The sequence below is a fragment of the Siphateles boraxobius genome, unplaced genomic scaffold (assembly GCF_051911475.1).
Source record: "Siphateles boraxobius isolate OS27281-9 unplaced genomic scaffold, OSU_SipBor_1 130, whole genome shotgun sequence".
NCBI classification, from domain to species: Eukaryota; Metazoa; Chordata; class Actinopteri; order Cypriniformes; family Leuciscidae; genus Siphateles; species Siphateles boraxobius.
The window spans coordinates 43734096-43747137 of NW_027508734.1; the positions used below are offsets into that span (position 1 = coordinate 43734096).

The 13042-nt window shown below is 38.4% G+C and overlaps 1 protein-coding gene across 1 annotated transcript in view; it reads right to left on the bottom strand.

The window, feature by feature from the left end:
• Positions 1-4868: 4868 nt before the first annotated feature.
• The window catches only part of nwd2 (NACHT and WD repeat domain containing 2), a 93050-nt gene continuing 84876 nt past the window's right edge, over positions 4869-13042 (bottom strand). The window contains exons 7-8 of the mRNA XM_077229545.1: positions 10487-11076; positions 4869-8916 (exon numbers count right to left, since the gene is read on the bottom strand). Coding sequence (XP_077085660.1) covers positions 5011-8916; positions 10487-11076 — 4496 coding nt within the window. The 3' untranslated portion in view covers positions 4869-5010. The remainder of the gene's footprint in view (positions 8917-10486; positions 11077-13042) is intronic.

Here is a 13042-nt window from a genome sequence, read left to right on the forward strand (position 1 = left end):
AATAATAATAATAATTGGGGGGAAAAGTGAACTTTAGAACTTAGTCCTTACAGACTTCAGTCATATCAGTGTGACATATAGAAGTGGTTTTATTTTACATGCTATGGAGCAAATGCCACTGGCTTTATCTCTGTAATCCCTCTGTTATTGGTCAGAGTGTTTGCTCAAAATTAATCAGTAGTAGAGAGTGTGATGCCATGGGTTAAGCAATAATCTGATTGACTATTCTGAATGTTTATGATAAATGATCTTTTTCGCCTTTGAATGGCAGCTGAAGGTGACAGGGATATCTTTGTGTAACTGTCAATGGAAGCTGCATGTAGGCTACTGTAAATGAGTCACAAGTTCATTTCTGACAATATCAAGTCAAAACATCCTTGCTGTTTCTTTCTCTACAGGTGTTTTATGTGTGGGTGTGTGTTTGTCTACGTGACCATATTTTGGTGACAAATTTGTACATAGGCTAAGTGAGCAAAATCTGACATAACTTGAGAGAGAGTACAGGTTTGATTATACTTCTGAGGGCCAAAACTTTGAAAATGTCCTCACAAATATAGTGATACAAAAACTGACTTGTGAGGATATTTCAAATGGCCCTGACTGTTTGAGTTGCCCATAAATCAGCTAAGTCATAAATAATTGGAGATAGAAAATATTGTCATCTGAATATAAAACAAAATAGTCAACAGAAAGTCCTCACTATGGTAGAAAAACAAACATATGCGCAATTACGCATACACGTGTGTATTCTTGGTGCTCTTTTTTTTAAAGTTAATCTTAATCTAATTTTCTTGGGCTAGTAAAGCTAGAAGGTATTTCTTAAAAAGATGTGTTCATGTGTCCGCTTACCAATGCTGTTAGAGATCATACGTGGGGACCACATATTATTTTAACTTTTTTTTTTAATATTTATTTTTTGGACATTTTTTTGAAAGAATTAATCAGTTTTATTTGAATATACAGTATATAACACTACTGTTTCTATTGTAAATAACACATCAAAACACAAGTTTGATTTTCATTCAAAGTAACATCCATGTGACCATATATGCATGACACCAGGACACATATTTTCACTCTCTTACATGGGTGTGTTTATTCTTTCTGTCTCCACTGGTCTGTCAATTTTTCCATCTAGTTACTTAGGAGATCGAGTTACATGATGCACTTTTTTATTGCTTGTTTGTTTCATAATGTCATTATCTTTCATATTTAATTCTGTAGATCCCAGCTGAAGGATACAATGAGATCCAAAGAGCTGTACAGTAATTTTACAGTAATACAACATGAAAGTGCTTGGGTGTACACCATAAGTAAATGCTCCACACCTTTTCCAACCTCTCTGTTCAAATGTTCTTATCGTGATAACAGATTTTGTAATGAGTTTTGAATCATATTTCTATTTAGTCGAGTCAATATTTATAATTAAGAAACATATTTTTTAATCCTTTGAAATGAATACAACTTAAATGTAAAATGTCAATGTAAGGGCATAATGGGCATCTGTTTGACACGACATAAATTGTTTATTTTAGAATGTCTAATTTAGTGTCACTTCCTGACCCTAATCCTATGTAAAAGATCCTAATCATTTGTGGGCGTTCAAAATTCAGCTTTGCCATCACAGGAATTGATTACATTTAAAAATATATATTAAAATAGAAAAATAGATTTTTCATCAAATAAATGCAGTCTTGGTGAGAATAAAATATATATTTAAAAAATCTTGCTTATGAACTGTAGTGTGTATATCAAAAGTATGCTTTATTTACAGCTACTTTAAGAGTAAATTTGCACATATATGGTACAAAATGAGGACTTAATTGCTTTAAGATTGCATCATAGTACACAAATAGTCAGACCAGGAAATGGAAGCAGAAACAGGAGTATGATGATCTGAATAAACTTGGTAGGCTATATTTAGTAGTACAAATATTGACTATTTGGTGACAATTGTTCAGTTACAGCACAGTGACTTCCTGGGGAGAGATGACTAAGAGTGTCTATGCTGTGATGAGTTTATGCAAAAAAAGGAATGTATTTGTTTTTCCCTCATACACAGTGTTGACATGCCAGTTCCATAGTCATCACGACAGGGGGCAGATGCCGCTGAGGGTTCAGTTTCCATAGAGACCACACACCAGCATTCCTGCCCTGAGCTAGAATTTGTTTATGGTGGTGTTTGTGTGTTGGAGCCTGCACTGCTGCACACGTGTGAGAGAATCCAGGTGTTGCAAGCAGTAATTAATATTAATATGGTAAAGCACCTGCCCACTGTTTGGAATATGTTTAACACATTTGTTTGCGCATTGCACAGGGGAGTAAAACTATTCTCAGCCAAATCATTCAACGTCTCAGCTTCTGATTGTACCATGTAGGGAATCTTTTTAACGAAGCATTCCTCATATAAACAATATGCCTCCTGAGGAATCAGTGTGATAAAAAGTTCAATAAAGAAAGATTAGTATTAGCTGGATTACAAAAATTATAACAACGTTTTTGAAAAATTAAGTAGGCTACTTTTACATATCTATAAGCCACTCTTGTCCTCTCAAATAAACAAATGTTTAATATTTTCTTTCCAAAATAAGACCAATATACCCATATCAAAATAACAAGATTTTATAGGCAGAAAGAAAACCATTTTATTACATTAAAATGTTCCATACAAACAATGCATACACACTAAGTCATATTGCTTTCAGACACAATTATTTCTATTTTATTCTCAGAATACTTAAACAACTTTGTAACAAAATGTAAGTACAACATTTATGAAAATATATATCTCTAAACAGGGATCTTCAATCTTGACAATACAAATAATACAATAAACACATTCAATATCAGTATGTGAACTATGTTTTGCAAACATGTATGTAGTTAAAAGTCATTCAAGTTACATAACATATAATATACTGTTCAACTGCTCTCATATCGACACATTCAAATTTACTCTAAAACTGGCATTCCAATATAATAGAGATGGACTTCGTCAATATCTTCACAAAGATAATGCATGTTCTTTTTCTTAGTTATGCTAGCAAACACAACAAAGCCAGAGAAGTCCATAAAAGTAACGGGTAGGTCACAACACCATTTAACATTCTAAAAACAAATAATAATAATAATTAAATAAAAAAATAAATAAAACTTTGGCAAATATTGTATGATATCTATAGATTTATAAACACTTAAGCGGGATAGGCTAATCACACCTGAATACTGCTACAGGTTGTGGGTTGTGAATGGGCCAGTATTGTACTGTATATGTGTCAGTATTTCCAGAGGTAAACATACAATTTGACGGAATAGCCCTTGAGTTGTGGAGAGAAGAGTTGGAATGGGGCATGGCTGATTGTTTTGTTGAAATTACTTTCTTTTGCAACATGCCAGAGAACTGAAGGCAAAAATAGTATAGTTAGCATTCGTGACGCCTGTTGAAAGTAAACCTCTGTGAACAAGCCATTTAAAATAAAGTGCAACCACCAAACACTGCCTTGGCAAACACCATTTATAAATAGATTCATAAATATCTCTAAGTCACCTATTACATGAAAGTACAAAGTATTATTTTTTTCAAGCACACATTCAACCTTTACCTCACAAAGAACATAAGCTAACACTAACAGATACACCTTTGTATAAGATGACCCAACTTTTAAGGCGTAGATACCCTTGGTGAGATGCTACACATGACTCTTAAATAGGCTAGTGGTTTAGTCCTCAAATCAAAACATGCCATTTGTAGCTTGGTACAGTTGTACCATATTTTGTTGCAAAAAGTTACACTTTCTTTAAAAGTAATAGCATTAAAAGTGTTATTATCTTGGATTTAGTCGAATCAGGTGATGACCTTCTCAGTATCAGTTTGCCGGTTCAAAGAAAATATAAATATCCTTTTCCCCTTTAGTATTAGACTTCTCAGTCTTGCTGTGGTCAAATGTATTTATATTAATATACACTGACTGTATATATATATATATATATATATATATATATATATATATATATATATATACATGTATGTATGTATGTATGTATGTATGATTGATCAGCAAGCTAGAGTGATAGTAATTATTGGCATTGATACATAATTAAATATGAGAATAGATTAATACTGTCTGACATTGAGCAATTGCCACACATGGACTTTCATGCCTCTCTGGTCAGAGACAGCCTAGAATGCATTCTTAATTTACTAAGAAGCTCATAATGACTCCAGACCATACATGTACTCTGAATACTGAAATATACTTTCCAATGATCCTCATTTGGATGCTGTAATTTCAAATTCGTATTTGTTGTAAGCTGAATGTTTATCGTAATGATGAATATTTGTATCAAGGTATTTTTGTTTAGAAATTCCCTGCAATTTTCTCTTTATCAGTATCTGTAACAAAGAAAAAGTTAAAATCCAGGCACTCACTTTGATTGCATTTAGCACAACGTAGCATTTTTAAGTAGTTGCACAAACTGCAGCAGCCAAAATACATATGTACACATATGTACATAAGTTTCCATTTTAGTAAAGTACCAGAGGACATTAATAAACAGACTTCTAAAAAGAAGGGAAAAAAGGCAGCAACATTTATATGGCTACAAATGTATTACATTTCTATATGCTTCTGTATAAAGTGACATTATGGCTTGATTTGACTAAACTCATACAAAATCTGAACTATATGGCCACATTGGCATAAACATGAGAAGGAAGAACATATCATAAAGCCGATTGGACTGGCTTTTGCAATGAATGGCATTCAAATTAATTTGTTGATATTGATATTAAAATGATTTTGAATTCTGCGTGACAGTAAGTTGATGATAAATAAGAGCAATCAAGGTGACTGATTGCAGCTTACGTGCAGCTTAATAGCAATTGGCCAGCTGCTGTGTGTTACCCAGATACTGATCTGTGCAGCTGAATCAAAGTGCCTGTAAACAATAATCACCTATCCAAACTTGGCCTTGTTCCTTCTTGCCCATAATGTCCTACAGAGGGCGCTCTCATTGCAGCAGTTCAGTTTTCTTTGTGGGTGTTGGGGTCTCTGGCTCCCCACTGTCAGACACATTGATAGGACTGTCCCGAGAGAAAACCTCAGTGGATTCTCTCCACACACAGTCAGCAATGGTCTTGAAGGCATTGGTGCTACACTTGGGTCGTACTTTCTGTGAGGCATTGTTAACGATTTGCCGACTGTTTGAGGTGGCGATTTTGATTTTTAGAGCGGCATCCACACGGTCTACAACTGTGTAGGTGCCAATGCTGCCATCCTCAAATCCCACAATGATGTTAAGAGCTCGCTGCGATAGGCACAGATAGGTTGGTGTTTTGTAAAGGGAACAGGTCCCGATGCTCTTACCGTCTGCCAATCTCATGACAATCAGACTTGAAACCACACCTGCATCATCATCTTCATCACAATTCCGGAAACAGATGTACACTAAGTAGCGTCCATCCCGTGAGAGCTTTTGCCGCCATATCATGCCAGCAGCATGGACCAGACGCAGTTTACCACTGTGCAGGTCTAGAACATTGATGTTCTCATCACCTTTCGACACAATGCCCAACTTTCCATTTGGTGATATTTGGAAATCTTCCAGGTTTTTTAAGAAGTTGCTGGGCAGCTGTACCCGCCTACACACAGACTCATCGGCGACACTCCAGATGAAAACAGTTTCGTTGGAGGTGATGAAGACGACAAAATCTGGACTGTCAGGGATTAATTTAAAGTTAACAATTGTGATCCCATCGTCACAGATAAATTTTTTGGAAACACTACCTGACCACAAGCTAACAGCTAACATCTTATTCTTGTTGGCGCCCACAAGGAATGTGTTTGCTGTGGTAATGAGGGCTTGCTGGAGTGTTACCAGAATGTTGCATACTTTGTGACCAGTGGCGAGCCTCCAAACACGAGAGGCGTTCTGCTCGCAGAGGGACACAACAAACTGATCATTGTGCGTGATGAGAAGCTGTGAGATTTTCTGGCCGTTGATACGGAATATATTCTCACCTGTGGTCGTATGCCAGATGTACTGACTACTTTTATCATCAGATGTCACCATTAGGTCACCTGATGTCGTCAGGACGCAGTTCTCAACGAGTCCTTCATGCTTGAACACCATCTCAATGAAACCTGTGCTGTAGTTCCACTTGTGAATGACCTCTGACCCATCCGTGGTGTATACAAAATCCTCTCGGCCAGAGAGCTGCAGGTTTTGGATAGGTTTTCCAGTTTTATCAATGTTCGACATGGCTGTTATAATGTCTATGTCCCACACAGAAAGCACGCCACTGCTGGCGACAGACAGCAGCAAGTTATGGTGTGTTGATTTGATCAGCTTTACAATGGCTCCGGATATCTCTATCAAGCTGGCCATGCACTGCCCACTGTCTCTCCTCCACACAAATATTGATGATGTGTTCTCCATGGAGGCTATTATACTTTGGTTATTCTTGGAGAGAACAGCCGCCACAAACTTTTCACTTCGCTTGGCCTTGAACTTCTCTGCCATTTTCCAAATCTTGGTGTCCAGCACCTCAATGCTACTTGCTTTGCAGATGAGGATGGATCGCTGATCCTCTGAGAGCTCTATGCCTACCACCTCACTCTCATCTCCTCTGCAGTCATAATCCTCCATTAGCTTGGGATTTGTGATATCTTTGGTGTTCCAAACGGAGAGACTGCCCTCATTGTCAATCATCACCATTTGATTGATTGTGTCAAGAATCAGGATTGACTTAACAAAACCACCAGAGAATTCAGACGTCATTGTGGCAAGCTTGTCCCCACTACCAAGGTGGAATATCGTTGTCGTGTTGAGATACTGTCCACAGAAAGCATACATTCCATCTGGGGAACACTGGACACAGGTTACCTCATACCAGCAATGAAACTGATACAAAGGCCAGCCATAGAGCAAATCAATCACATTGACGTCTTTGCTTGCCTCCAACCAAGCTAAGGCATGGTGGCTGGACAAGGTGAATCCATTGATGAAAGCCACCCCGCCGGTGATGCCACAGTGCTTGGATCCTTTTACCTCGACCTCAGACAACAAACAGGACTTGTGGTTGTCGTAAATGAGCAGTGTATTTTTTGTAGTGGCCACTACCAGATACTTCTCATCTGTGGTTAACCTGATGCCAAGAACAACTGACCTTGCTGTGTCTATCTGTCTTAGGAGTTGTCTACTCTCAACATCCCATGTGCTGACGGATCCATCCTCGAGGGCCACAATGACTATATTTGGAGCTAATGTAGGTAGAATCTCCACAATTTGCATGTAGCTAGAAGAGAGCGGTAATCTCTCAGGACTGTAGGTGACATCCATAGAAGAATGCAGTGGCACAATGGAGCAGTATTTAGGACCATCCTTGTCACACTCAAGAAGTAGGTGTCTGAGCTTGGGAAGGGATGTGACAACTGGAAGGAGCCTTTGCTGTAGCTCAGCAGACAGTGACGCAGGATTCTTTGTCACTTTGAGCTTTATACTGCGGAGAGTAGTTGCAAGAAACTTTAGCTCCTTTTCTTGTGTGTAGCTGTAAGCTAGGTCGATGTCTGACAGGGCCTTGTCAAACTGCCCTATCTTTATCATAGTGTAAAGCCAGCTAAAGTTCATGATGACACCGTACATGAGATCATCTGTTCGGCCGCTCCTTGTCAGGTGATATGTGAGCTCTGTCATCTTTCGATGGTTGACAAAGAAGATGTCTGGCTCCAGCAAGTTACACTGGAAAACCCAGGGTTGTTCGGGTGTCTGTCTGTCATAAGAGTGCTTGTCAGCAGAAGCTTTGTCATGGCCATGAAGGCTCTGCTGTTGATGAGGGTTTCGATGCTGGGAGATATTCAGTGAAGCTAAATGATTATTGTCGCAGTGGAATATCTTCTTTCTACCACCTGCCCAAGCCCCAAGGAAGTATTCAGCCAAAAGGCTATGCATTTGATGCACATCTTCTTCATTACTAAGGTATAGCTTCTGTGCTATGAGATGCAGATGTCGATTTGCCCACACCATTAGTGTTACATTACGGACTTGACGCTCCACTAAATAACCTTCAAGTTCTTCTTTTAGCCGGGCTATGAAATCGTAAGAAATACGCAGCGGGCTTTTAAGATTAGAGCTTACCATGATGTCCCCAAGGACACTGTTGTCCAAAGATAAAATATCCTCTAGCTCCAACTCTGTCAGGCCTGCCCGTGCCATCGTGATATAGCCCAGTGCCCGAAAGACAAAGCGAGAGCCAAGCTTGTTTTCGATAGAGTAGAAAAGCTGTTCAATGCTTTCGTGCACTGTAGAACACAATGATTTGTCATCCACATCCTTGTGCGACCGCCAGTGAACTACCTCTCGGTAGATGAGATTGACAAACATGGGCAGTGTACATTTAGCCATTGCCTCATTCACATATATCTGTTGGCCAGAGGTCACCTTCCTTTTGACACTCAGAAGCTGCTGTTTAAGTGTCTGACTGCAAGCTTTGCGATCTCTTTGCATCAGTTCAACATAACCATCCTCGTCATGTATCAGGCAACGTAGTTTCTGGAGTATTCCATGCTTGTTGGGCAGGGTGGACACTACAATTCGGACTGTACGTGGTAGGTGGACAGGCAGCCACCACAGCTTTCGGGCCTCGTCAACATCTGACAACTGCTCCAAGGCATCCAGAATGATGACAAGAGGTCGGTGGAATGATGACTCCCCAAGCAAATTCACCAGCAGTTCCCTCATCTCCTGGATCTTGTCTGGCAAGAAATGGATCAGGCACCGATAGTTGATGGCAATCTGCTCACAGATGCTTTGTAGCAGGGTGCGGAGGTCAGCAGAGAAGTCAGTGGAACCGATGAATCTGACAATGACCACTGGGTCTGTTTCTGGTCCCATCTCTTTCTGAAGCCACGAATAGGCCTAAACAAATGAAAATGAAACAGAAGCTCAGAAATACAGCATACATGTACAGTTTACTGAATATTCTCCAGTATGTTAAGTCATATAATATTTACAATTACCTGTAGGATATATACAATATGCAAAACTGATAATTTTGTAATCTGATTATATTAGCTTGGCCATTTGAAATTAGATATGATCTACATACAATACAAGTACTGTAGACATTATTATTTAATGTTTAACAGGATCCTATGTCCTGTTCTTATAAAAAAAATAATCCAGGAACTGCTGGTTAAAAATCCAGGAACTGCTGTGACCTATAAGTATGACTTTAGCAAACAAAACCCGAGTGACACTAGTCCATCTATTATTTAGTAGATCCACTGTACACTAAGCTTAACAACTCAGATTGTGAGAAAGGAAAACCAAGATGAATGACTGTACAGCAAATAATCGAATGTGCTCAACATCAATAGAGTCGGCACTGGATTTCTTGTGCCAACGATTTTCTAAATCAGTTTGAATTGTTCCCTTATCCCTAGCACAATACCTCTTTCTTGGATGTGGTTAAAGGGTGCCCCCAGCTGTGATTCAGGGAAACATGAAATATTATTTATCTCTGTCTGGAGAGGCTGTCAATTAATGATAATAAGCTTTTCCAAAGCCCTCATTTTCAAGAGGACTGTGCATTTGTGTGATTAGCCAAGGGGTGTGCGTGTGTGTGTGCTCAGATTGCTGCTTGACTGCATCACTGTGCTCATATTGGCTGCGTGATTCTTAGTACAGTACTGCACAGACATGGGAAGTGTAAAACGTGCTAACTGTACCAAACATGAGATCATGCTAGGAGTAAGTAATTAATTATAAAAAGTGCATGCAATGTGTGGCCATGTACAGTAAAATGCATTTCATATATAAATATTTTTGAGTGTCTGTTTCTCTGTAGTGTGTATGTTACATAGAAGGACAGTAAGAGAGAGAGAACATAAGCAAGGACGAGGGAGTTAGTCAAGGTCCCCAGGCTCATCATCTGTGAACTAACATTAGACGCTGAGGTCTATGACGGGTTGCCATGGGTGATGGGAAATGTCAACACTACCCTTCCTCCTTTGTTCCTCGCCCCCAAACTTATCAACAGAGTCGACTCTGACCATCAACACATGACATACACATACACTACTGATCTCCATAAGTGCTAAATATTGGCTGAAGCTGACAGATAGGAATACTTATATCGAATTATTATTATCAATTCAATTATGTCAGTGATTTTTTAAGATTGTAAATGCAATGATCTGTATATGGATTACTGTTTCCAGATACACATGGGGATGCAAATCCTTAACAGTTGAAAAATACATGTAACAATAGCCCAAATTGAATGTTAATTTGAATCTCATGCCATGACATCAGATATTAAGTCAGAGGAAGCAAAGAACAGCTTTAGGCAAAATACAGGCATCCCGCAGCATTAATCTAACATGTGCCGGCATCCAGATGGCCTTAAAAAGCAGGTCAGTATGTTCACACTTGCTTTCTATATCCCCCCACACACACATACATGCATACTATACATGCTTTTCACCTGTTTTGCCACTTCAGCAAGTAACAAGGTCTTTCCAGTGCAGGGTCCTCCATACACCACTAGGGGAGTTATTCGACCACCTTTAGAGGGGTACAGGTACTCCTGGATCATGTCCAAGGCTTCACTCTTGTATACATAAAAAGATGAAAATGTCTTGCACAGCGACAGATGCTGTATGGTTTCGTCATAGAGTGTATCTGTCTCTGTGTCAAAGTTCTGTTGGACCGTGGCCTGGATGATATCCACCATGTCTTCATAAAACTGTTTACACAGACCTTCGACGTAGTGGCTCTCTACTTCCTGCGAGTAGCCAAGTTTCATGTCACAGTGAGTGACCGATGAGTAGACTCGAAGATTGGATGCTGCCACCACCATAGGAACAAACTCATCTCTGACCTTCAGAAGACGCTCGTAGGCTTCCTGGTTTCTCATGACACGGTCGTCGCTTACAACGATGTCCATGTAGCGTGCCATCTCAGGGAGTTTAGCGAAACGGTCAAAGTTGGATATCTTCCGGATGTAACATACACATTTCTTGAGGAAGGCAGGCGTCTGCTTGCCTAATGCGAAGTCCAGTTCATCCTCTAATGCTAAAAGACAGGTGAAAACAGAGAGAGCATAATAATTACCCAGTTCTGCATGACATAAGGTTTTAGTTTCATTCATGGTTTTCATCTCTGCCACTATTTACTCCCAAAACACTTCCATGGCACTTTCAGAAAACACACTTAATTTGATGTCATGATGTGAGTACTTCACCCACGTTTGCTAGTCTTTAGCAAATGATTAGATACGTATTTTTTAGCTGCCTTTAAGGAAAAACAGTGATATGATCTCTTAATCCAGCCTTGCCTGGTTTTATCAAAGACCTCCAAAGGCAGCATTCCAGTGATAGCCTGCTAACCTCGTAAGCTTAGTATCGCATACGTGCAGCTTGTTTTGTAAACGAGAAGAGAAGGAGATGCAAAGTCGGCAAGTAAAAGACTGCAAATCCCCCAGGAAAGAGTTTCCTCATATGCATTTTCCTCACACTCTGATATTAGTAATCAAAAGAGAAAACACATTAAAAAACCATTAGGGTTGAACTGCTTAAGGATTTTTTGGTCACACTTTATATTAGGTGTCTTTAATTACTATGTACTTGCATCTAAAATAAGAACAATGTACTTATTGTCTTCATGTTGCATTGCAAAACACTTCTGCTGCTACTGGGGTGGGATAAGGGTAAGGTTAGGGACAGGTATTGTGGTATATGATGAGTAGGTTTAAGAGTGGGTTAAGGTGTAAGGAAAGAGTTACCAGTGCAATTATAGATGTCATTACAGAAATTAATAAATAGAGCAATTCCAAGAGGGTCCGCGCACCATTGGTGCTCAGGCCTTAATTACAGCTGTAATAGATGCAGGTATTTTTTAAATTCAAGTTCAATGTAAAAACATGTATGTACACAATAAGTCCATTGTATCAAATTATTAATTTAAATGTTAGTACATAGCAGTTAAAGAACCTAATATAAAGTGGGACAGATTTGTTCTGGTCCCAAAATATATGTATGTGTATAATTAAAAATGATTAAAATCATGGTAAGTGTGTGTAAAAGGCCTACTTCAGCAATGTAGTATATACCAACCTGTACATATAAGGGCAATATTGATATGGCATGTCAATATCATTATTTTATAAAATATTTTATTTTATTATTTTATTTATTTTATTATTTTATTGCTTCTATAAAAAATCTGGTCACCATATGCAAATACTTTTGATATAAATGTATATTAGTTCCATTCAAGTACATACAGTATTTATTCAAAATAAGTACTAAAGCAAAGTGCACCAATTGTATCACTTCTGGCATTTCATAACATCTGAACTAAGTTTTTTTTTATTTATTTTTTATATCATTCTGAAGAATGTGGAATATTTATAATGTTGCATACATGCATACTTCACTTTTGAATCTCCATAGTAATTGGAGCAGTCAATGTGAATCCACTCAGCACAAGTTCATTTCCCTCATTTATGGAAAATAGTGTTACAGTTCAGACAGTCATACTGAATTTTCCTCCAATTCCTCAGTGTTTTTTGTTCTTTTCATGGGGGCTTTGTTACCTCAAATACCATCATTGCACTTATTCAACAGTTACTTAACAACTTCTATCTAAAATATGTTATAATTCAAACATTCAATGTAATAAATGTAATACATATTAGATCAAATTACCTAAAACTTGATCTTTTGTCATTACGTGTGATGTCGAATTACCTCAAACTTGATCTTTTGTCATTACATGTGATGTGTAGTGTTACAAAATAAACTGATCAAGAGGAGACAGTGGGCATCTGATCTCAGACCAACATTACTGTCGTTTATGTTTGATCTCAGAGAAAATTTTTTTATGGTGAAAACAGTGGGAGAGTTTTGCAAACCTGCAATGCGATACCTATTTCTAGTGATGCTTTTTAATAAAGACCCACAAGATGCCACATTCATCAGACATCAGAGAGGCAACACAAGCAGTTCAGGGAAAGACTCACTGATGCTCTGAAGTCAGA